The sequence below is a fragment of the Oryctolagus cuniculus genome, chromosome 5, assembly GCF_964237555.1.
Source record: "Oryctolagus cuniculus chromosome 5, mOryCun1.1, whole genome shotgun sequence".
In the NCBI taxonomy this organism is placed as follows: Eukaryota; Metazoa; Chordata; class Mammalia; order Lagomorpha; family Leporidae; genus Oryctolagus; species Oryctolagus cuniculus.
Window position 1 is genome coordinate 126,419,580 of NC_091436.1, and position 24,625 is coordinate 126,444,204.

The window sequence follows — 24,625 nt, forward strand, 5'->3', positions numbered from 1 at the left end:
TTGTGCTCCGCTTACAAGCCTCTACATCCTGGGTTCTGCCTGGTTTTTGCTCCGCGAAACAGGAGCAGCCCAGCCTGGGGCTGAGTTGTACAGCCACGAGGACTTGGCTGGAAGGGCCTGATCCCACTCCAGAACCAAGGGAGGGAGCTGCTGTGTGGGCGGAAGGAGCCTGGGAAAGTCGCCTCTGGATGCAGATCTGGGGCTTCTATTCCCCTGCGCCGGGCCTCTCCCGGCCCCGCCACAGCCCTGCTCCAGGCCCTGCCAGAAGGCAAATGCTTTGAAAGTTGTGGGGTTGGACCAGCCAGCCACGCACTGAGAGCTGCTCTGGGGCCTGCAGCGGCTGCCACTGCCCCGGCTTCCCACAGCCTGCCCTGGCCACAGCACACTCACCAGGGCCGCCCTGCGTCCCACAGACCTGAACACCAGCAGGCCACTTGGCCCAGGGCTGTGTAGGTCAGCTGCCCTGGCCCTGCGCAGCACCCTCACCTGGGATGCTGAAGTGAAGCCACCGTGCAGCCTCATCGGCTCCTCTAGCCCAGTGCCCACTGGCAGCATCCAGAAGGAAGCAGTCACTAGGGCTCTCATGACAGAGGCCTCTGCCTCCAGACCTGCCCTCCTGAGAGCGAGCAGCCCTGGCCTATGGCTTCCTGGTCACACAGCTCCAGAAAACAGACTGGGGCGAGGAGGGGGGTGTGGGAGACAAAGTGCCCCCGTCCTCTGCGTTTGGCCGCTCCTTGGTTACTCGGGTGCCCAGGCTGTCATCCAGGCCAGCATTCTCCAGAGACGCTGTCCCTACCTGCCCCTGGAGCCCATCCCAAATGGCACCCTTAGGCTGAGAGGCCAGGCTCTGTCATGTTCCAGTGCCCAGCCACAGGGGCAGTTTGCCATCTGTGTGGGCCCAGGGCTCCCCAGGATCCTAGAGCCCCCAGCCCTTCCTCCTCAGGTCACGGTTATCAGTGTGAGGGCATTACCAGCCTGGCCATGTCCCCGTAGACAAGACAGCAAGGCCCCTACCCCGAGAGCAAGAAGGTGGTAGCAGGGATGCTGGAACAGGGCAGTGCCCGCCCTGGGGCGAGAGGCCATGCCAAGCAGGCCAGAGTGCTGGCAAGCACAGCACAGCATGTGAGGGGCCGGCGGCAACAGCGCTGCCATTCCTGCCATTCTCCTGTCTCCTTGGCCCTGGCTCGAGAAACACAGGGACTCTCAACGTGCCAGGAGTCACGTAGCATCTACCTGAGGAGCCAGGCACTTGCTGTCACCTTCACCCACTTACTGCAGCTGTGACAGCCGGCTGCTGTCACCCCTCTAGGCCTCCCGCGGCCCTGGTGTTTCAGTTCAAAGCCCCAAGTCTTCTCCCCATCTCTTCAAACCTCTCCTGATCCCCCAGCAGCCCCTCTTCTCCGGGCTGTGTTTTCAGGCTGTAGTGGGGGGGCAAAAGCCAGTAAATCCGGAGGGGAGAGCCCCTTGGTAGTTGGCAAGAAGTCCTCCTGAGTTTCCTCCCCCACCTTGCCAGTGTGGTGAACTGAGGCCAGGGTGTACCTCTCATTACATTTCCTGCTGACCGGGAGACAGCTGGCTGGGCTGGGGGTCAGGACTGTTCAGAGGCAGCAGGTGACAAACCTGAGACCAGCCCCAAGAGAAGTTTCTTTGTTACACATAAAAGATGGCCATGAGTCCTGTTGAGGGCCACAAGGGCAAGTCAGAACTCCCAGAAGCCTAGCAACAGGATTGTGCCAAGTCCCTCAGTCCCCAAGGTCAAGCATTTGTCAGCCACACCTCCAAGGGACAGGTGGGAAGAGCCACCTGCACGTACCCCGAGAGAAGGGTGATCCTGAGCACAAGTTCCCCACCCCTCTCCAGTGCCTGCCTGGCCTCCACCAGCAGCCGAAGGGGCAGCGTTCAAAGGCCGCTGTCCAGACGGCCAGGCAGGCCCCTTGCTGCCCTCTGCTGCCTGAACTGGGCATTGCTGCTGAGCGTGGTGAGAGCCCAGTCTGCCAGGCAAGACGGAAGTCTCCGTTCCAGCCCTCCCTGCTTGCTTCCCAAGACACCTGTGACCCCATTTGTAAGGCTTCTTCCACTTAAATCCCCCAACCTTCCTGTTCCATCTGCTCTCCCACAAGCCTCCGCAAGGTAAGGAGGTGTCAGTCTTGTTCCAGTGGCGTCACACATGCCCGGCTTTGGTCCTACCAGCAAGCCAGTGGCTGTTTGCCAACAGTGACAGGAACGGCGCACTGGCTGGCAGGATCCTGTCTAGAGAGCTGGCTTCCCAACCTCTTGCTCCATCTCTGTCACCTCGCTGCCACCTAAACTCGGAGAACTCTGAGCCATCGCCCTGCATCCACTAGAAAGATGGTCCTACTCCACTCCATCCCCCGCTGAACTAGACAGGGGCCCCCACGAGACTCCGGTCACAGGGCACGATGTGACAGCTCATGAGAACAGTGGCCCCAGACAGCATCACCCAGACACCACACCTGTTCAGAGTCGCACAGGGTCACCCTGAACACTTGCCTCAGACCTGGAAAGAAACTATCCCCCAGGGGACCCCTGCTTGGGTCCTAGCCCTGCTTAGCAGCCATGCTGGCCTATCCTGGCCACTGTTCTGCTCTTGCACTGGCTGGTAAGGCAGAGTGTGTGCTGTCCCCAGCCGTGCCGCCTCCATCCCCACCAAACAGTCCTGAGAAAATGCCAGGCTTCTTGCTGGGCCTTCCCCGTGGTGGCTCTGGAAGGAGGGCCTGGAGACCCAGAGACAGGTCAGGCCACACAGACAGGAGAAGCCAGGAGCTCTCAGCTCCCAAGGCTCCAGCCCGGAGGAGCAAGCAAGCAGCATGCCAGGTGGACGGGGAAGGGGAGCCTCAGCAGATCTCGCAACCCTGCTGCCCACCGGCACGGATGGAGGCTTTAGAGTGAGTGCCATTGCCAGTGGACCAGCCCCAGCACCTCCCAGAGGCCTGATGGGCTCACAGCATGGGGGCCCCAGAAACCTTGAGAAGGAGCCTCCAAAGCTCCACACCTTACTTCCCCTGGCCACAAGGAGCTGCCGCCTGCATTTCCTTCCCCGGGGAGGGCAGGGCCCACAGGCCTGATGGCGTCCCTCAGGAAGATGTAGCTGCCCATGCCACCCGGGGTAGCACCCTCTGCCAGGACTGCCTCAGCCCAGCCAGGAGCACCCAGCTACTGGGGAAGGGGAGAGGGCTGCGGTGGCCTCCCCGACACAGGCTGAAGCCGATGACGGGGACTCCGAGGATCTCAGTTGGCCAGCACAGGGCCTGCCCCCAGCACTCCTGGCTCCCTCCAGCTCCTGGCAGGGCTGAGGATGGCGATGCAGATGTAAGGTCTGAAAAGTAGGCCTGGTGGGTGAGAAACGCCCCAACCCCTGTGAACCTGCCTTATTCCCCCACTGCGGACTGGCTGGGCTTGGGGTGCTGGCCTCAGACGCCCCCGTATGGCCAAGGCCAGAGTGGCCACTCCTCCGACTGCTGGTTTGCCCCGCCCCTTTCTCCCACCTGCCTGTCTCAGGCCTGTTCATCAGCCACCCCAGCTTCAGCCCCGACCTCCCCCCCAGCCTCTGTACCCTCCTAGCCTGCCCCAATTTGTCCCTAAGGACTTGGCCGCTAAAAGTCAATAATGATGTTTGAGTCCTTTTTGTGCGTGAAGCCCCATTTCATTCCAATACCAACCCACCAGGGTAGAAAAAGATCAATTTTCTCCTTTTAGAAACGAGGAAACTGAGGGACGTGCCAATGAGTGGCTGATTCCGGAATCCGGCCCAGGCTGTCGGATGCCAGGGGCCCTTGCCACCCTGCCCACATCAGAGCCAGCCCAACTGCAAGCTGCGGCTCCTCACAGGTGTTCCCCTAAGTGGCTGGGTGGACAGCTGCCTGCCACTCCGGTCATCACTGAACAGGAAACCCGCCTGCCTGGCGTCACGGTGGACGCCGGGGCCTTGGAGTCCAATGCTCTACCACTGCGTCCTTGGGTGCACCTCTTGGAGCCCGAGTAAGGCGCGGTGATGACGACACGCGCCCCACAGACTGGCCATGAAGAGCGGACAAGGAAGGCCTGGAAAGGGCTGAGCCCAGCATCTGGCTGCGAACAGTGTCCCTGCCTTTATGAGCTGCCATTGTCACCAATATTGCCATCAGCATCGTCAGGACCCCTCGAGGTCTCGGAAACACCAGCCGTGGAGAGGGAAGAAGCAGGGCACTGAGTGGGCCCTGGGCCTGGCCGCTGAGGGCCTGGGGCCTCAAGCCCATCTTGAGGACGGCCCCTCCCCCAGGACAGGCGGAAGCAGGGTTTGTGCCCCTGACGCTGAGCATCCTGAGATTAAAGGCACACTAGACACAGCAGCAAGCAAACGTGTGCGCAGCAGGGGTCTGCCAGCCAGTCCACAGCTGCTGCTGGAACTCTGGGTGGAGGTCAGTGACTAAAAGCTGGGGTACACGCGTGGCCGGGGAAGAAACCCAGTCAGCTCCCTTCAAGGTCACCAGGGATCCAGCCCCCCCACACTGCTGTGGAGAGACCCGCACGGTCATGTTCACCGCTGTCTCCTCAGTGGCTAGGTTAGGGAACCAACCTGTGGCCACCAGTGTGTGAATGGAAAGAGAACGGGAGGTCTGGGTACTCAGTGGAATTCGGTTCAGCCATCAAGAAGGAAATCGCATCATTTGCAGCCACATGGAGGGACCCAAGAACCTTAGGCTAAGTGCAATGAGCCGGGCACAGGACACACACGGCATGGGCTCACTCACCGGTGACACGGAAGAGAGCTGAGCTCACAGAAGCAGAGGGTAGGACGGTGGTTAGCAGGGCTGGAGTGACGGGGGAGGGGACGGGGAGAGGGGTTCTAGTCAAAGGATAGAGAACCCCAGCCAGGTGGAGGAGGTAAGGTCACTATTGCACAGCAGGGCCGCTATGGTTAATGACAATATATCGTCTGCGTGCAGAAATGCCAAGATAAGTCCTCTCATCGCACAAACAATAATTATGGAGGATAATGCATTTGTTAATTAAACTTATTCTGCAACGTAGGCATGCCTCAAAGCATCACGTTGCACACATGAACACACACAACTGCATGTCAGCTAACAAAAATTAAAAATTTTAAGTTAGTAAATTAAAAAAAAAAAAAAGATTGTTTATGGAAATCAAGAGATGCTGAGATGTTTCCTGTCCGGAAGCTGTGGCGAGCACGCGGGAGTCCACTAGAAAACCTGCAGCACTGAGTGGCTAGACGGAGCTGGTTCCGGGGAGGGCCCGTTCCCACCCAGCCCAAGCCCCCAGCCCGTGCATACCTTTGGGGATGTCATGCTCCAGGGAGTCCATGAAGTCAAGTGAGGGGTCCAGGCTGGCCTTCTCCAGCAGGGTCTTGTTCCTCAGCTCCACTGGCTCCCGGAAGTGGAAGTAGGAGCTGAGCTTCTTGGCCTCAGACAAGGGCAGTCCTAGGGGGTGGGGGGCAGGGAGGCAGGGAGCAGGTGCTCAGCCCCAGCACTGCAGGGGTGAGGAGGGTGAGGGTCCCCCGACACCCTGAAGCGGGGGAGAGGAGCAGCTGGCCAGCCTGTGCAGACCACAGGCACCCCACGGAGCACACACCTCCCCCCCCCCCCCCCAGGCCAGGTGCTCCGGCCTAGAACAAACCTTCAAAGGTGCGGTTGATATGGATGGGGCCAAAAGGGGTTTTGAAGAGGGCGCCTCGGGGGATGATGGCCACAGCCTTGTCGATCTGGTCGATGACGGACACCAAGCGCGTCTCCTCCTTGATCTGGACCTGAGGGCACAGACGGGAGCTGTCGGCCAGGGGGCTGTGCGCACGCCCCTCCGTGTGAGCGTCTCCCTGCGACCCACAGTGCACGGACCACAGCTACCCAGGGCGCACTGACAAGGCTTTGCCCTCTCTCCTATCAAAGCTCTCTCCCTCTCTTTCCTTCTGCCTTTTTATTTTTTGAAGTGGCATCACATACAGGTGGAACAATATTCAAAACCACACACATGCACATACAGAATTCTGCCTTTCTCTAACCCCACTCCCCCAAACCCCATGAAAAGTTCCTTATATATCCTGCCAGAGACACACCAGCCTAGCATGGTGTCTAAATGGTACGTATTTTACCTTTTAAAATATAAAAGCTGCAGCCGGCATTGTGACGGCATCCCATGTGACTGCTGGTTCGAGTCCTGGCTGCTCTGCTTCCAATCCAGCTCCCAGCTAACATGTCTGGGAAAGCAGTGGAGAATGGCCTAAGTGCTTAGGCCCCTGCCACTCCTGGCTTTGGCCTGGCCTAGCTCTGGCCATTGGGGCCATTTGGGGAGTGAGCCAGCATTGGAAGCGCTCTCTCCCCCCCCTCCCTCTCACTCTACCTTTCAAATAAATAAAATAAATCTGCACTTGGTGCAGCGGTTAAGTCACCCCCTGGGATCCCCACATCCCATATCAGTGCCTGCTTCCTGTCCTGGCCCTTCCACTTCCAGTCCAGCTCCCTGCTAATGTGCAGCCTGAGAGGCTCAGTTCCTTGGGTCCCTGCCATCAGGTTGGAGACCCGGATTGACTTCCCAGCTCCTGGTTGTGACCCAGCCCAGCCCTGGCTATGGCAGGTATTTGGGAAATGAACCAGTGGATAGATGGTTTTTTTTTGTTGTTGTTGTTTGGTTTTTTTTTTGTTGTTGTTGTTGTTGTTGTTTTTTGACAGGCAGAGTGGACAGTGAGAGAGAGAGAGAGAGAGAAAGGTCTTCCTTTTTCCGTTGGTTCACCCCACAATGGCCGCTGCACTGCGCTTGATTCGTAGCCAGGAGCCAGGTGCTTCTCCTGGTCTCCCATGGGGTGCAGGGCCCACTGCACTCCCGGGCCACAGCAGAGAGCTGGCCTGGAAGAGGGGCAACCAGGACAGAATCCGGCGCCCCGACCGGGACTAGAACCTGGTGTGCTGGCGCCGCAGGCGGAGGATTAGCCTATTGAGCTGCAGCGCTGGCCAAAATACATAATTTTTTTCAAGAGAGGAAGGGAGAGAGACAGAGAGAGAGAGAAAGCTTCCATCTGCTGGTCCTCTCCCCTTACTGGCCACAACAGCCAGGGCTGGGCCAGGCTGAAGCCAGGATCCTGGATCTCCATCAGGGTCTCCCATGTGGGTGGCAGAGGCCCAGGCACACGCACCATCTTCCACTGCTTCTCCAGCACTTGAACTGCTGATACTCATATGGGATGCAGACATCAAAGGTGGCAGCTTAACCTACATAACTGCCAGCCCCTACATAACTGGTCTTTGAAAATAAAATAGAGGCGCTAGTATTGTGGTGCAGTGGGTTAAGCCGCCACTTGCAATGCCAGCGTCCCATTATCAGAATGCCGGTTCGAGTCATAGCTACCTGGTTTCCAATCCAGCTTCCCTGAAGTGTACCTGGGAAGGCAATGAAGGATGGCTCAAGTATGTGAGCCCCTGGTACCCATGTGGGAGACCCGGATGAAGTTCCTGGTTCTTATTTTCAGCCTGGCCTGGTTCAGGCTGTTGCAACCATTTGGGGAGTGAACCAGCAGATGAAAGACCTCTTTTTCTGCCTTTCAAATAAATAAATAGGTAAATAAATCTTTAAAAACACAGTAAAATATAAAAGCAGGGGCAGGTGTTTGGCCGAGCACCTGAGTCTGGTCCTTGGCTCCACCTCCAGCTCCTGACTCTGCCTGGGCAGTGACGGCTCAGTCACAGGGTTCCTGTCACCCTCGTGGGGGACCTGGATGGTGTTCTAAACTCCTGGCCCTGGCCCCAGGCCCAGAACTGGCCACTGTGGGCATGTGGAGAGTGAAGCAGCAGATGGAAGTGTGCTCTTCTTTCTCTCTCTCTCTCCTCTCTATCTCAAATATATATGCTCACTGCAGAAAATCTGGATAGGGGCCGGCGCTGTGGCACAGCAGGTTAATGCCCTGGCCTGCAGTGCCGGCATCCCATATGGGCGTCAGTTCAAGACCTGGCTGCTCCTCTTCCAATCCAGCTCTCTGCCACGGCCTGGGAAAGCAGCAGAGGATGGCCCAAGTCCTTGAGCCCCTGCACACAAGTGGGAGACCCAAAAAAAGCTCCTGGCTCCTGGCTTCAGATTGGTGCAGCTCTGGCCATTGAGGCCAATTGGGGAGTGAACCAATGGATGGAAGACCTCTCTCTCTCTCTCTGCCTCTCTTCTCTCTGTGTAACTATTTCAAATAAATAAATAAATCTTAAAAAAAAAAAAAAAGTAAAAGGAAATCTGGATAACCCAAGAAAATTAAAACCACTCATAACCTTCCCTCCTAAGGAGCATCATTGATAACATGTTGGTACACTTCATTGTATTCTTTATGGGTGCGTGTGCGCACACGCACGTGTGTGTGTGTGTGTGTGTGTGAGAGAGAGAGAGAGAGAGAGAGGAAGGGAAAGAGAGGGGGAGAGAGAGAGAAAGAGAGTGAGAGAGACTAAACTGGGGTCACAGCTTCGTAGTTTCATACCCAACTCTTTGGCATTGTTTTCTAGGCTTCTCCCTTGTCACAGCCTCTCCCACACATTTCCAGGTGCACTAACACGCAGGGTGACCCCACACCAAAGGACTCCGGGATGGCTCGGGAGAGCAGTGCTGGCAGGGACAGGGCACACGTCCACAGAGGGCCGCCCACTCCCCCAGGCTGTCACGTGAGTGGGCTACAGAGCGGGGATGCAGCCTGAGATTAATAAGTGCCTGGGCCGGGGCTGCACGTACCTGAAGCTAATGTCGAGGCCTGGGAGGTGAGGCCTATAGGGCAGAGGGCGCACAGGTTGCTGCTGAGGCTTTGCAGACTGACACCCTAAGGTTGGCGGGCCCCCAGGGTCAAGTGCAGAGCCTGGGTTTTCCCTTCTGGGTTTGTCTGGTCCAGAACACAAGCCCCTAACTCATTCCTATTTGTCAGCTTCTTGTCACCATAACAGAATCCACGAGGAGGCCTAACTTCACAGCGCGAGGGGCTTATGTTGGCTCCCAGTTCTGGAGGTTCAAGTTCAAAACCAGGCAGCGCCGTTGGCAACAGCAGAGTGCATGTGGAGGCAGGGCCACATGGTGAGTGAGGACCCAAAGGTGTTGGGCCCACTGCAGGCTTTTATAGTAGCCTGCTCAGGTGAGTGAGGACCCAAAGGTGTCGGGCCCACCAACAGGAGAATTACCTTCTTTAAAAAAATAAATTAAAAAATTATTTATTTATTTGAGAGGCAGAGTTACAGAGAGACAGAGAAACAGAGAGAGGGATCTTCCATTTGGTGATTCACTCGCCAAATGGCCGCAAGGGCCAGAGCTGGGCCGATCCAAAGCCAGGAGCTTCTCCTGGGTCTCCCATGTGGGTGCAGGGGCCCAAGCACTTGGGCCATCTTCTACTGCTTTCGCAGCTGCATTAGCAGGGAGCTGGATCAGAAGCGGAGTGGCCGGGACTCGAACCAGCGCCTGTATGGGATGCCGGCACTGCAAGCAGAGGCTCAGCCTGCTGCACCACAGACAGTGCTGCTCCCCTTACTGAGGTTTGTATCTGCACAAATCTCTCGAGAAGCAGTGTCACAGGCTCCAATAAGGTGAATTCAGATCTCCAGGGAGCACGTTAAAATGTAGCTTACTGGGGTTGGCATTGTAGGTTAAGCCACCACTTGCATGTGGCAGTGCTGGTTCCTGTCCCAGCTGCTCCACTTCTGGCCCAGCTCCCTGCTGATGCACCTGGGAAGGCGGTGGAAGATGGCTCAAGTATGTGAGCCCCTGGGCCCTGGCCATCTACTTAGGAGACCAGGACGGAGTTCCTGGCTCCTGGCTTCAGCTTGGCCCAGACATGGCTGTTGTAGCCATCTGGCGAGTGAACCAGCAGATGAACGCTCTCTCTCTCTCTCTCTTTCTTTCTCTCCTTCTCTCCCCATTGCTCTGCCTTTCAAACAAATAAATCTTTTTTTTAAAATATGGGGCCAGCATAGTAGCACAGAAGGTTAAGCCTCTGCCTGCCACTCTGGCAGTCCATATGGGTGCCTGTTCGAGTCCTGGCTGTTCCACTGCTGATCCAGCTCCCTGCTAATGGCCTAGGAAAGCAGCGGAAGATGATGCAAGTGCTTGGGTCCCTACACCCATATGGGAGACCTGGATGAAGCTTCTGGCTCCTGGTTTCAGCATGGCACAGCCCTAGTCAGTGCTGCCATCTGCGGAGTGAACCAGAGGATGGAAAATCTCTCTTTCTCTCTCTCTCTCTATCAAATAAATAATTTTTTTAAATGTAGATTACAGATGCTGAGGCTCAGGACTCTATGTTTCTGAACACTAGAATGGTGATGCTTCTGATCCAGACTGCATCTTGAGCAGAAAGATTTGGACACAGAAAGACACATGTGCAGACATACATGTACACATGCAAACCCAGAAAGAGGTGTGTGCCCCTGGTGGACAGGAATGGAGGGGGACTTGACCATATTCCTGTTGTATCTTTGAATTTGGAACCATGGGGTCATCATACGGTGGAAATTAACACAAAAATAAAAGACCACACCAGCCCTGATCCCAGAGAGCACCAGCCCCTCTCCCCCACCCCCCACAAGAGCCCGGCTTTCCCAAGAGTTGCCTGTCCCCTCGTCCCCCTGTCCCCCAGAGCTGTGTGTCCCTGGACAAGTCACTTCCCCTGTCCTCCTCTCCCCCACCTGGTGGGGCTGGGCCCACTCCGGAGCTGTGAGGATGACAGGAGGGCAGAGGGAGGCCCAGTTCCCAGCATGCCCAGCGATGCACCACCCAGCTGGGCGGGACAGAAGGGGACAGCGACGGCAGCCGCTGCTCTCGTTTGTGCCCCACGCCGGTTCTGGCGGGCCAGGCCCTCGTCCCACCCCTGCTCTTCACTCACCACCACTTCCTCCTCAAAGGCCTTGTCGCCCTCGTTCACCCTCTGCAGCTCGGTGTGCTCGTACTCGTGGGAGGGGTCCCCCATGAAGCGGCCCTTCACCACGGCCGTCTGCGCGGCCATCTCCTCCGTGGCTGGGGGCAGGAGGCTCCACTCGACGCAGTTCAGGCTGCCAAAAACAGGCATCTCCCCTGGACTCCAACCCCCTCTCTCCATCCTCCAAACTGCCCTCCTCCCTGGAGGCTTGGGCCTGGGAAGAACTGTTGGAGTTCCCACCCAGTGCTGTTTGGAGACCCTTAGAAGCCCCAAGTGCCTGGGGTGCATCCGCCCCTGCATGTAATGCAATTTCAATCGCAAAAGCCTCCTGTTCACACACTCCGACTCCGGCAGCGTTCTGTCCTGACAAACCCACTGCAGGTGGGCGAGGCACCCAACACAGCCGACCTGATGCCTACTGCGATCCAGTGACCACAGCGACCCACACGCTCACATGTGAGTCATTTCCCCTTGTGACCACTGGACCTACCAGGGGCTGCGCTCACTGCCACCACCCAGCATCACAAGAGAGGATCATGGCCGGCGCCGCGGCTCACTAGGCTAATCCTCCGCCTAGCGGTGCCGGCACACTGGGTTCTAGTCCCGGTTGCCCCTCTTCCAGGCCAGCTCTCTGCTGTGGCCAGGGAGTGCAGTGGAGGATGGCCCAGGTGCTTGGGCCCTGCACCCCATGGGAGACCAGGAAAAGCACCTGGCTCCTGGCTCCTGCCATCGGATCAGCGCGGTGCGCCGGCCGTGGCGGCCATTGGAGGGTGAACCAATGGCAAAGGAAGACCTTTCTCTCTGTCTCTCTCTCTCACTGTCCACTCTGCCTGTCAAAAAAAAAAAAAAAAAGAGAGAGGATCATGCTGCAGAATCGTGAGCCAGGGGAAAGACCCAAGTTCATGATCAAGTTCCTGCCGAATGCACAGGCCGAGATGGACAGAGCCCCTTTTTAGTTACGTGGACTGAGAAGTTCTGGGGGGCTTCCTGGAGGTTGAACTTTCCGCACTGGGAGCCCCTACACTGGGGCAGGCCCTCAACCCGTGTTCAACCCTACCTTGACCTTGTGTTCTCATGCCCCTCCTTCCTGCCCTCCAATCCATTCGGCCTAAGCCCCCAGCCTGCTCTCTGCCTTGCCACCACTCATTCTCTAGTTCCCTCTGAACATAAAAACCACTTGATTGTCTAAAACAACAGCGGTCCTCAATCCATGCCCCTCGAGAAAATGTTTCTCCTAGGGCCAGCACTGTGGCAAGGCAGGTTGAGCTACCACCTGTAAGTCCAGCATACGAGGGCCAGTTCAAGTCCCAGCTGCTCCATTTCTGACCCAGCGCCTGGGAAAAAGCAGTGGAAGTTGGTCCACGTGCTTTGCCCCTGCACCCGTGTGAGTGGGTGGAATTCCAGGTTCCTGGCTTCAGCCTGGCCCAACTCTGGCCTTTGGGGCCATTTGGGGAGTGAACAAGTGGATGGAAGATCTCTCTCTCTGTCTCTTCCTCTCTCTTTCTCTGTAACTCTGCCTTTCAAATAAATCTTTAAAATAAAAAATGCTTCTGCCCTCCACCCCCTTCCTCGTCAGCTCTGACAACACCCTCAGTGGCCCTGAGCGGTCCCTTCCTCCCCCTCCCTCCCCCTCTCCAGCCCACAGCCCCTCCTTTCCCCTCTGAGAAGCTGCTAGGGGAAGGCCGCCCATCCCACCACCCCATCCACCAAGGTAGCACCATCTCTGTTCCCTTCCCCTCCTCCAGTGCCTCAAGCCTTCCTAGGAATGGATTCCCACCCCTCTTCTCTTTCTTCGTCTCATCCGCTGCCTCCCAGAGCCTCAGCTGCAGGCTAGTGAGTACCTGGAGTCCAGCCGCCACTCAGCACCCTTCCCCCGGACCCACGCCACCATCCGCTCTTTCCTGGACACGGCAGTAGGCACCCAACCGGCCTTCCTTCTTCTATATCTGCTCCCATTTCAGCCTAGGCCCCACCCAGCTACTCAAATGCCAGCCAGATCACAGCCCTCTTCCTACTGAGCCAGGCCCTGTGGCTCCCCACAGAGCTCTGTGTCCTGCAACATTCTCCCCTCCCTCACACCTCCCCAGCCCCTCCAGGCTCTACGGGGCTCCACAAATGCACAAGCACACACCTGCCTCAGGGCCTCTGCACTTGCCTGGAATTCTTGTCCCCCAAGATACCCAAAGCAGGGCCAGTGTTAAGCTGTAACGGGTAAAGCTACTGCCTGCGATGCCGGCATCCCATATGGATGCCAGTTTACGTCCCAGCTGCTCCACTTCCATCCAGCTCACTGCTAATGGCCTGGGAAAAGCAGGGGAAGATGACCAGTACTTGAGCCCCTGCCACCTACATGGGAGACCCAGTGTAAGCTCCTGGCTTCAGCCTGGTCCAGCCCTGGCTGTTGCAGTCATCTGGGGAATGAACCAGCAGAGGGAAGATATCTCTTTTTCACTCTCTCCCTTTCTTGTAACTGTGGTGTTCAAACAAATAAATAAAATCTTTATTAACAAAAAAAAAAATCCACATGGCTCAGCCCTCAGTCACATCAGGGCTCCTCTCAAAGTCCATCTGTCACAGCCCCTCCTGCAAGTTCTGTCCCCTTGGCGCTCAACATTATCCGCCGTGTAATTCACCTGTGCACTTGTCCATCATCTAGCCCCCTCCCCCTGCCCCCAAATACATACTGCAAAGTAAGCTCCGCGGAGACGAGGATTTTCTCATTGACCTCTGAGTTCCTGGTACCTAAATTAATGTTTAGTACGTAAGCAGGTGCCCAACAAATACTTAGAGGATAAAATGAAAGGAACGCCCAATCTCTCTGCAGTTCAAATTGTTCTTCTGGAGTCCAGACCTGCATTTTTATGTGCCTCCTTGGGCAGCGCTGTGGTGTAGTGGGTAGAGCCACCGCCTGTGGCACCAGCATCCCACACGGGCGCTGGTTCGAGTCCCAGCTGCTCCACTTTCAATCCAGCTCTCTGCTAATGTGCTTGAGAAAGCAGCAGAAGATGGCTCAAGCACTTGGGCCCCTGCACCTGCATGGGAGACCCAGAAGAAACGCCTGGCTCCTGGCTTCCACCTGGCCTAGTCCCGGCTATTATAGCCATCTGGGGAGTGAACCCCCCGGTGGATGGAAGTGTACTCTCTCCCCCCCATCTCTGCCTTTCAAATAAATAATAAATCTTTTTTAAAAATGCATATGCCTCTTCACACCCTGCCCCCAGGCCCCTCGCAGCAAAGGCACTGACCCTCCCAGTCCTGATGCCTTTCTTCCCTCCTGGTGGTGGTGCCAGCACTCAGCTGCCCAAACTGGAGGATGGGTCACCCTTGACCTCTTCACCGTCATCCCCATTAAGTCTAAAGTCCGCTGACTCCACCCCTCTCCAATCCATCCCCTCCTCACCATTCCCTCAGCTACTTCTTCCTTACAAACCTTTTCCTTTTTTTTTTTTTAAGGTTTATTCATTTATTTGAAAGGCAGAGTCAGAGAGAGAGAGAGAGAGAGAGATCTTCCATCCGCTGGTTCACTACCCAGATGCCACAATGGCAGGAGCTGCAGCAATCCAAAGCCAGGAACCAGGAGCTTCCTCCGGGTCTCCCACACAGGTGCAGGGGCCCAAGAACTTGAGCCATCCTCTACTGCTTTCCCAGGCCACAGCAGAGAGCTGGATCAGGAGTGGAGCAGCCGGGACTCCAACTGGCACCCATGGGGGATGTCGGCACTGCAGGTGGCGGCCTCACTCACTATGCCACAGCACCGGCGGCCCCCCAAACCCTTTTATCTCAACATTACAAGAGGCTCCAAAATGCTCACTCTACTTGCAAACCATTCGGCTCACCCAGATCTGAGCAGGCTTTCTTGCTTAAAGCTCAACAGCTCCCCATGGCCTGCGGCCAGAGCTCACAGCTTCAGCTCTCCCTCTAGTTCAGCCTAACACCCTGTGCCGCTCCTCCTGAACAGCCAAGCCTTCTCCAGGCATCGAGAGCTCGCAGCACTGTACCCTCTGACTGCTCGCCTTTCTCCACACCTGGATGGAGAAAGCCCACTCGCCTTCCTGAACTCAGAGCGAGCAGCTCCTTTGCTTTCTGGGGTCTCTGGAATGCCCACCTTGGCTCCCTTTGCTGACACCTGCTTTAACGCAGGTGCTGTAATCGCGGAGGGCCACACCTGTGGCCCTCCCTAAGGCGCGAGTGACTCGGAAAAGAGGTGTGCTGAGCCATCTTTGTAATCCCAGGTCCAGCGCAGGATGCAGGCAGTCACCGTTGTAAATGAAGGGCTCAGCGAAGCGGCAAGCGTCCCGGCCCCGCCGGGGGCAGTCAGGAGGAGGCTGCACGTCCTGTTTTCCCAGATCAATCCCCCTTTTATCCCCATCCTTATTCTCCCCTGCTGCGCAGCCAGTCCACACCTCCTCCGGACTCTTCCCCGGGGCGTTGGGCCTCCTCCGGTCAGGCCTTCGGAATGCCAGTCCCGGCGCCTCGCCCGCACCTAGCTTCTACTCCAGGAGCCTTCACCCCGCTCCGCCCCCTTTCACAAACCCACTCCCACCTGAATCTCCACTGAGCTCCGGGCCCGGTCAATCTGCCCCGGGCCCCGCCCCTCAGGTCCCGCCCATCCACTTACCCGCCCTTCAAGCCCCGCCCCTTTCCCAACTGTCCGTCCCAGGCCCAGGCCCCGCCCCCGGCCGTCAGCTCCGGCGCTGTCCGCCCCGCCCCGCACACCTCGTCCATAGGGCCGCGTCTCCCCTGCCTCCCGCCTCCCACCTGTACAGTGTCTTGCGCGGTGCGAGCTGGTTCTCACTCAGGCCCTGCGCGATGTAGTAATCGGCGACAACGCCGAGGATGCGGCCCCAGAAGAGGACTCGATTGTAGCGGTAGTCGCGCTTCACCAGCGTCAGGGAAGTGAGCAGCGAGGCCCGACGGTCCGGGCTAAGGCCCTGCCCGCTGCCCGACGCCAGCTCCAACGACAGCAGAAGGCTCTCGGCGTCCATCGGGCCCGCGGCTCAGCTCAACGCCCGTCGGGGCGCGGGCAGCCGTCTCCAAGGAGACCCGAAGCTCCGCCCCGCGGGAAGCCGTCTCCAAGGAGACCCGAGGCTCCGCCCCGCGGGAAGCCGTCTCCTTGGACACCCGAAACTCCGCCCCTCTGCCCCGCGAGAAGCTTCACGCAGCCACCCGCCCGCCTGCCGCGCGCTTTTCCTTGGCCCGGGCCCTTCCGCAGAGCCTGGCCATACACTAGACCCCAGTCCCCGATGCCCTCCGGAGTCTGGGACGTGGCTCCCCTACAGGAGGTAGCTACAGCGCGGGGTTGACCGCCCCCGCCCAGCCCAGCACAGCCCGGCCCAGCCCTAGCGCCTAGTGGAGGTTTAACTGAGCTCTCACTGTATATGTATTGGGAACCTGGAAAAACAATGCAGAGCACCAACACTGCCACTAGCTATATTATTTCTCCCCAATAATGTCACTTGGTTTTTTAAGATTTATTGTTAATTCTTGAAAAGGCAGAGCGAGAGGTATCTTCTACCCACTGGTTCACTCCTCAAATGGCCACAGGAACCAGGACTGGGCTAGGCTGAAGACAGGAGTCTGCAACTGCATCTCCCACGTGGATGCACGGGCCCAAGCACTTGGGCCATCTTCCGCTGCCTTCCCAGGCGCATTAGTAGGGAGCTGGATCGGAAGTGGAGCAACTGGGACTGGAATTGTGCTCGTGTGTTATGCTGGAGTTGCAGGCGGTGGCTTAACCCACTGTGCCACCACACCAGCCCAGTAATGTCACTTCTTGACCTTAGAATTGTTAGGAAACTGGGATCCCTAAGATTCTGCCAATTAACCCACACCCACACCCCTCTCCTGCCCCAAGTCAGACCTTACAGAATGGGTCCCTCAGTTCTAGTTTCTTCCAAGGTCACCAGATGTCTCTTTATCTACGCCTTCCATAGACCTTCCTACCTAAATGGCAAAGGACGATTAGGCAATGGGGCAAGGTTTAGGCCACACCTTGGGAAAGGAGGGTGTGCAGAGGGGTACAAAAAAAGGGCAACATTTTACAGGTTGCATTTTCCCATCAGCTCCCACCTACATTTACCTATCTTGGGCCCCACCGTGTGGCTCTCAGACCCAAATGGTAGCAAGCAGCCGGGACCCCTCCTTGGGCTTCAGACTACTTCATGGCCACCTCTGGAGTCCCCAGACAAAGACAAACAAGTTTCCCAGCAAGCCTGTGGCCAGCGGAGGAGATGGGCTTGTTACTATTAATTGCACTTATTTCTGGATTCCTTTGTAGAGGGCACATGAAATCAGAATGACGTGGGCCCCACATCAGAGAAACAAGTGTCTAAACCGCCCAGATAATTGCTTTGTTTTGATTATCTGGGCACTGCTTATGTAGGCTTTTAAAATTAATATCTCAGGGACCTGACTCGGTTTAATGTGTCTTCCACCTCAGGACAATCCACAGCCCTTTCCCCTTCTGTTCACAGCTCCTCCACTCCCACTCGTCAGGCCACCTGGCCTTTCCCTTCCCTGAGTGGGAGATGTGGCCCGAGTCCTCGTCCCTGGGTCAGGGCATCAGGCAGAACAAACAGGCCGAATGCCGGCTGATGGAACATGCTTTAAGTGAACCCAGCACATCAAAGAGCCCAAATGGTTTGTTTTCACTGAGCCCATGTTTACTCAGCGCCTGCTAATGGCAGGTTCCATGTCAGGAACCAGGGAGGGAAGTCCTGCCGCTTCCCAATGCCAACGCCTTTGGCAGAACAAATCCTGACTCACTGTTGCCCAGTAAAACACAGACGTACTACGCCATGGGAAGTGCTCAGCCTCTGGAGCCAGGGGGCTGGGTTCGAATCCACGTTTCACCACCAATCTCCCTAAGCCTCATCTATAAAGTGGGAACAATAACGCATACACTGTAAGGCAGTTGGGCCTAGGTACCACATGCAAGTGCTCCAAACAGTGTATACAGGAGGGGCTTCAACAAGCTCACGAAAAAGTTCAGTGCAGGGATAATGAGAATGTCCCATGAACTTTTAAGTTCCTTTGTGTGTTACATACTTAAAGCAAAAACTTTTACACTGTTTCAAGCGCTTTGGATATGTTACCCATTCGAACAATCTCGCAATTATGTATCACCTGTTTATAAGCACACACCTATCTCGGCACCAGCAGGGAGAGGATTCTTTCAACTTTCTTACTGGGGAAATGAGCAGCTGCTCTCCTACCCCAGGGACCAGCAAGGATGAGGAGAGGCACCTCCAGCGCAGCTGAGGGGGACCCACACGGCAGGAAGGTGGGGTTTGGCTTAAGGACAACACTGCCAGCAGTGACTGCCCACAGCAGTCAAACAGCTACAGAGAAGGCTGGGCAGGGCTCCAGACGGCACATCTGGCCTCAGGGAGCAAATCCCACAGGACCCCAGGGCAGTCCTGGGGCCTCTGCCAGTGACTGAGCCCCTCCCTGTTCTTTCCTCAGTCCCCTCCCAGATCTGAAGGGCAGACAGGCTAGGTTGACCAGCCCCCCCATCCCCCCCGGAACAGCTGGAGGGGTCTGCAGGGTCTCACCCGAGGCCTCAGCTCCCCAGGCATGGCACGTGCCCTGTGTTTCGCTGACAGCTGCCTCCATGAGGACGGAATGCCGCTGCCTTCCCCTGGCTGACAGGAGTCCCTCCAGCAGCCCCTGTGACCCTCCAAGCCCTGGGAACAGAGCTGTAGCTCCGGGCATGTGAGGGTGCCAAGTCTGCGGAGGAGCTCCTCCCCCGCTTAGAGTCTATGGTAGACCAAGCACAGGGCCAGAGACTTCCCCTAAATCACTGGGCTCTCGATGGGGCCTGCTAAGCTCAGTCCCTCACCACAGTTCTTCCCACACAAAGGTCGTTTTTGCTTTGGACATAGAGAACCCAAGGGGCACCAAGATCAGCATGTGGCAAGGAGAGAATGTTGGGCTTGAAGTCAGTGCATGAAGGAGCTGATGGGACTCCACTCCCAACTCTGCTATCAAACTACTTACAGGGGCCAGCGCTGTGGTGTAGCAGGTAAAGCCACCACCTGCAGGGCTGGCATCCCATATGGGCATTGACCGGTTCAAGCCCCAGCCACTCCACTTTTGATCCAGTTCTCTGCCATGGCCTGGGAAAGCAGCAGAAGGGTCCCAAATGCCTGGACCCCTGCACCCGCTTGTGGGAGACCCAGAAGAAGCTCCTGGCTCTGGATTGATGCAGCTCCGGACACTGTAGCCAACTGGGGAGTGAACCAGCGGATGGAAGACCTCTCTCTCTCTCTTCCTCTCTCTCTCCTTCTGCCTCTTCTTCTCTCTGTGTAACTCTGACTTTCTTTTTCTTTTTTTTTCTTTTGTGACAGGCAGAGTGGACAGTGAGAGACAGAGAGAAAGGTCTTCCTTTGCCGTTGGTTCACCCTCCAAGGGCCGCCACGGCCGGCGCTGTGCAGCCGGCACACCGTGCTGATCCGAAGGCAGGAGCCAGGTGCTTCTCCTGGTCTCCCATGGGGTGCAGGGCCCAAGCACTTGGGCCATCCTCCACTGCACTCCCTGGCCACAGCAGAGAGCTGGCCTGGAAGAGGGGCAACTGGGACAGAATCCGGCACCCCAACCAGGACTAGAACCCTGTGTGCCGGTGCCGCAAGGTGGAGAATTAGCCTATTGAGCTGCAGCGCCAGCCCTGACTTTCAAATAAAAAATCTTAAAAAAAACTTATAGAACTTGAGCCAATCGAACTTAACTCCCCAGACTGGCTTGTTATCGGCTAAGTATACCTAATTCAAAAATCCAAAAACTGTAATGTTTGAATGCTGACATGACACCTCAAGTAGAAAATTTCACACCATGAAACTCTTGTTTCATGCACAAAATTATTAAAAATATCATATAAAATTAATTCAGGCTAGTGCATACAAAGTGTAATAACACATACATGAATTCCATCTTTAGACTTGGATCCTATCCCCAGGATATCTCATTACACAGATGCTAACATCCCCAAATGTGCCACACCTCTGGTTCTAGGCATTCCAGAGAAGGGATATCCTACCTGTAACAAAATATCCTGGAAGGCCTGCAGCAGAAGAGGCCCGGGAGAAAGCCAAAACCCTCTAGTCTCAGCCGGAAGGGTCTCTTTAAGTCAAGCATTCCAGGAAAGTTTACTCTGAATCCATCTGTTTTGTATTTAAGTTCATGAGTTGCATCCACCTTTACATCCCCAGTAAAAACTCTGCAAGGACACGACAAGCAAGCAGAGAAGGGCCGCCTCCATAGGAGTGTCCCTCTCTGGACCCGGCTTTGCTCTGCAAGCCCAAACAGAAACACCTGACCCAGCACCCTCTGGGAAAAGCAACCTTTGATTCAACAAGCTGTAGCTCAGGGATGATTACCATGGTCCTAGCCACACACCGTCAGCCCCCCGGAAGTGTGAGGAGGGGAGGCAGCCAGGACAGTGCCTTCCCCTCTCACCGGGAAGCAACGCCAGCTCCAAGCGAGAGTCGGGTGGCTCGGTGCCGAAGGGAGCCGGGCCATTCGGCCATCCGTTTCCAGGATGAGGAAGCGTCCTCCGTCACTCGTGGAAGCCTTTCAGCGTCACTGGGGCCTGGAACCAGATGTAATCGTCCGAAGCCACTGTTGGGTCGGAAGGCCTGCCGCAGGACAGGCTCACGGTCAGTTTGTGGCCGCGGCTGGGCACGCGGTAGTTGAGCTTGGGTCGAAACCAATCTTCTCCACAGTCACGGTGCCCCTGAGCCATGACGATGGTGCCCATGAGCGGTGGGGCCTGCAGCTCGCTAAAGGCGTCAGCCAGGAAAATGGCCCGGAAGAGCCGGCGCAAACAGGCTGCTGTATTCAGGCTCTGGTCCACACTGTAGGGAGCCAGCCGGGACAGGTCAAGTTCGTAGAACTCCTTGGGGCTTAGGGCACTGCCCCCAAGGAGGATCAGCACTCGTGGTACCAGGGTTCGGGCAAAGAGGCCCTCCAGGTGACTGAAGACACTCTCCAGTTCCGCCAGGGCTTGTTGGCATTTCCTGCTGCTGGCCTCGGCAGCCGTCCGCGGCTTCTTCCTCACCACGTCTTCTGCCTGTGACAACAAAGCTTGGTGAGACAGAGAGACAAGGTAGGGGAAGCTAATGCCTTTTAAAGAACCCTGTGAGGGGCGATGGCGCTGTGGTGCAGTGGGTTAATGCCCTGGCTTGAAGCACCGGCATCCTAAATGGGTGCCGGTTCTAGTCCCAGCTGCTCCTCTTCTGATCCAGCTCTCTGCTGTGGCCTGGGAAAGCAGTGGAGGATAGCCCAAGTGCTTGGGCCCCTACACCCAAGTGGGAGACCTGGAAGAAGCTCCTGGCTCCTGGATTTGGATCAGCTCAGCTCCAGCTGTTGCGGCCCACTGGGGAGTGAACCATCAGATGGAAAACCCCTCTCTCTCTCTGCCTCTCCTTTTCTCTCTGTGTAATGCTGACTTTCAAATAAATAAATAAATCTTAAAAAAAAAAAAAAGTGGGGGGCGGGGGCGGCGGCACTGTGGCATACTAGGTTAAGCATCTGCCTCCGGAGCTGGCATCTCATATGGGTACCAGTTCTGGTCCCAGGAGCTCCACTTCTGATTTGGCTCCCTGCTGATGGCCTGGGAAAGCAATAGAAAATGGCTCAAGAGCTTGGGCCCCCAGCACCCACATGGGAGCCCCAGAAGAAGCTCCTGGCTCCTGGCTCCGATCAGCCTAGCTCCAGCTCTTGCAGCCATTTGGGAAGTGAAACAGATGAAAGACCTTTCTCTCTCTCTCCCTCTCTCTCTTAACTCTGTTTCTCAAGTAAATAAATAAATCTTAAAAAGACTGAACGTCTAGCTCAATGAATGTCATCGCCACATCACTGGGCTTTATCAACATCACAGCAAAAAGTGAAATCTACTCTTTGTGCCATAGTTCTCCCACCCTTCCAACAGCCAAGAGAGCGGCCAGATATAAGAAGCTAAGATAGCCAAGGAAATTTGGTGGCATGCCACAAAGCAGTCAATTTTTGCTGGGGTATATATGTATGTATGTATGTGTATATATATATATGTATATATATATGTATATATATATGAGAGCAAAATAAACTCATTTTGGGGGGAAAAAGAGCAAAGAGCATATGCGAAAGTTAAGAACTCTTAACAATGATTGCCAAAAAAAAAGAATAAGTTGTATTGGTGTTGGAATATAAAGTCAAAGAACTCCCCCATCAAGGAAAAACCAAACATGAAAATTTGGAGAAAAGAAACTAAAATGTAAAGGCTCAACTCTTCGAGTCCAAAAGCAACACTTAATAGGGGTTTCGGGAGAAGACAGCAAGAGGGAAAAAACCAGAGAGGGTCACCCCGCTGAAGACGCGAGCGCGGAGCCAGCGCCGCCGACTGTCCCTGCAGATGGCTCGGATCCCCGTTCCACCTGCTCGCCAGGCAAGAGCCGCGACGTCTCCCCCCCGTAGCCCGTGCCTACCTGGGGAGAAGGTTTTCGGTAGAAGTGCTTCAGCTGTTCGTAGGGCAGAGGCAGCTGCTGGCGCTGGTACATGATGTGCTTGAGCAGTTCACAAGTAAAGCGGCAGCAGCCTTCCCGGCTCACCGGCCCGGGAAACACCACCGGCACCATGCAGTCTCTCGGGCAGCAGTGCTCCGCAGAGCCGGGAGCCTCGGGGGCAGAGGCAGTCTCCGGCAGTTCCACCGGGGAGCCGTGAATTTCTTCCGACTGGTCAAACCACTCCAGATCTAGGACACAAGAGAGGGAAATGAGACACAAGCCAGGGTCGGGCTTCGCATTCCCTGCGGCCACCACGCACACCCCGACGCCGCAGATACCCTAGTGCGTACGTGCGGGATTCCTGACCCCCGCGGCCGTACATGACTAAGTGGCCGATACGAGAGAGATTCCCGGTCAGTGACTGAGGCTCTACTCAGAAATCGGGCTCCTGACCCAGGGAAAAGAGGGCGAGGCGCAGTCTCATCGGAGAGCGGACGAACCCGGAGCTCGGAACCAGAAGGACCAGAGGCGCGGTGATAGGACAGGACGGCAGTAGGGAAGAAACAGGGCCCCGAGGAGCCGCAAGCCCGGGCCCCCATGCCTTACCAGTGCCTGCGGCCGGCGACGGGATTTCCGGCTCCGGGGCCGCCATCGCGACCTCCTCCCTCAGCTCCGTGCGTTAGAATGATCGGCCCGCGGAGCGTCATGGGAAGCCCTCTCCACTTCCGGCTCGGCCGGAAGGGGGCGCGGCGCCACCGCCCTGGGGCGGGGTCGGGGGTGGAGCCCGCGCTGGCACCCTTAGCCCTCCGGCTACCGCGAGCCCAGGCGCTCGCGGCCACCCGCCCTCTAGCAGCCATTCATTCTTGGGTTCATTACTTTCTTCACGCCGGGCCCTGTCCTCGGTGCTGGAGGCTCCGCCGGGGACAAGCCCGGCGCGGGCCCTGCCGTCGAGGGGGGCACTGCCTATGCGTACAGTGCAATGGGATGCGTTGATACAGTGGGGTATACAAGGGCTGGGGGAGGGAAGAACTGGGGCGCCTAACCCAGAGCGGGTTGGGGCAGGGGTACGTGGTTCCAGAAGAAATGTGTGAAGATGTTGTGACCTTGTCAGTTAGCAAGGTAAAGAGGAGACCCCAAGAGACAAGAACATCATCCCCTGTTCAAGGAATGAAGAATTCCTAAAGCGCTGGGGCGTGGAGGAGACAGGATCATGACAGGATCTTCTAAGCTTTGATAGGCTTTGAACTCGATCCCCCGTAGGGAGGTAGGGAAGCTGTTTATAAGTAGGGGAAGTGACATGATTATGTTCACATCTTTCCCGTTTAATCTCCCTGCTGGCTGCACTGTAGAAGTTGGATTACAGGGAGGATAAAAGACAGGGACAGGGGTTCTAGTTCGAGGTAGTGCTGAGACAGAACGGAACCAGGGTAGTGGCAGGGGAGGGAGAGAACTGGGTGAGTCCTGGAGATACAAAGGGGCCCAATGAGCATAAATTAGTAGTTGATCCGAGGAAACAGACTGTCCAGGCTGGCGTTATAGTGCGGTGGGTTAAGCCACTGTCTGCAGTGCCGTATCATATATGGGCACCGGTTCAAATCCTGGATGCTCCGCTTCTGATCCAGCTCCCTGCTAATGTGCATGGCCCAAGATGGCCCAAGTGCTTGGGCCCCTGCACCCACGTGGGAGACCTGGAAGAGGCTCCTGGCTTCGGCCTGGCCTAGTCCAGGCTGTTGCAGCAGTTTGGGGAATGAACCAGTACTTGGAAGATCTCTTCTGCCTCTCCCTCTCTGTCTGTAACTCTGATAAACCAATCAATCAGTCAGTCTATAAAAAAGAAAAACCAGCAGGGTTGTGACTCCAGCAACTGAATTACTAGGCGCTCCATTCGATGAAAGATGGAGCAATAAACGAGGACCAGATCTACTAGGAGGTGAGAAGAAAAGATGAAACCTGCTTTTGATGGGCTGGGTTCAGTGTCACCACAGGACAGTGAATAGAGACATTTAGAAACACCATTTGGGACAGACAGCCATTAGTATGGGAGTGGATAGGATCACTCTGGGAGGCTGCAGAGTAAGTTGGGCAAGGTGGGTTAAGCCAGCAGCCCATAGGGGTATGTTTGAGTCCTGGCTGCTCCACTTCTGATCCAGCTCTCGACTATGGCCTGGGGAAGCGGTAGAAGATGGCCCAAGTCCTTGGGCCCTTGCACCCACATGGGAAACCCTGAAGAAGCTTCTGGCTCCCAGCTCCTGGCTTCGGATTGGTC

General features: G+C 56.3%; 2 protein-coding genes across 3 annotated transcripts in view; both read right to left on the bottom strand.

Moving 5' to 3' along the window:
* Positions 1-20,184, bottom strand: part of RSPH9 (radial spoke head component 9) — a 22,202-nt gene extending 2,018 nt beyond the window's left edge. Inside the window, exons 1-4 of one of the 2 annotated variants that reach the window (XM_017345152.3) lie at positions 19,914-20,184; positions 10,847-11,012; positions 5,638-5,767; positions 5,295-5,441 (exon numbers count right to left, since the gene is read on the bottom strand). In XM_017345152.3, coding sequence (XP_017200641.1) covers positions 5,295-5,441; positions 5,638-5,767; positions 10,847-11,012; positions 19,914-20,011 — 541 coding nt within the window. In that variant the 5' untranslated portion in view covers positions 20,012-20,184. Of the gene's footprint in view, positions 1-5,294; positions 5,442-5,637; positions 5,768-10,846; positions 11,013-15,637; positions 15,925-19,913 lie in introns of those variants that run through there. The other variant, XM_002714438.5, reaches the window with a different exon arrangement.
* MAD2L1BP (MAD2L1 binding protein) lies at positions 20,022-23,107 on the bottom strand. Its single transcript, XM_002714435.4, has 3 exons — positions 22,966-23,107; positions 22,342-22,607; positions 20,022-20,945 (listed from the first exon to the last, which is right to left on the bottom strand). The coding sequence occupies exons 1-3, from the start codon at positions 23,009-23,011 to the stop codon at positions 20,433-20,435; spliced, it is 825 nt and encodes a 274-aa protein (XP_002714481.1). The 5' UTR covers positions 23,012-23,107; the 3' UTR covers positions 20,022-20,432.
* Between the last annotated feature and the right edge of the window lie 1,518 nt (positions 23,108-24,625).

Excerpts from the sequence above, each read along its gene's own strand:
- MAD2L1BP (XM_002714435.4), bottom strand. The coding sequence starts at position 23,011 with ATGGCGGCCCCGGAGCCGGAAATCCCGTCGCCGGCCGCAGGCACTG. Across the intron at positions 22,608-22,965 it reads GTCGCCGGCCGCAGGCACTG|ATCTGGAGTGGTTTGACCAG; the intron begins GTAAGGCATGGG and ends CTTGTGTCCTAG. Across the intron at positions 20,946-22,341 it reads ACCGAAAACCTTCTCCCCAG|GCAGAAGACGTGGTGAGGAA; the intron begins GTAGGCACGGGC and ends TTGTTGTCACAG.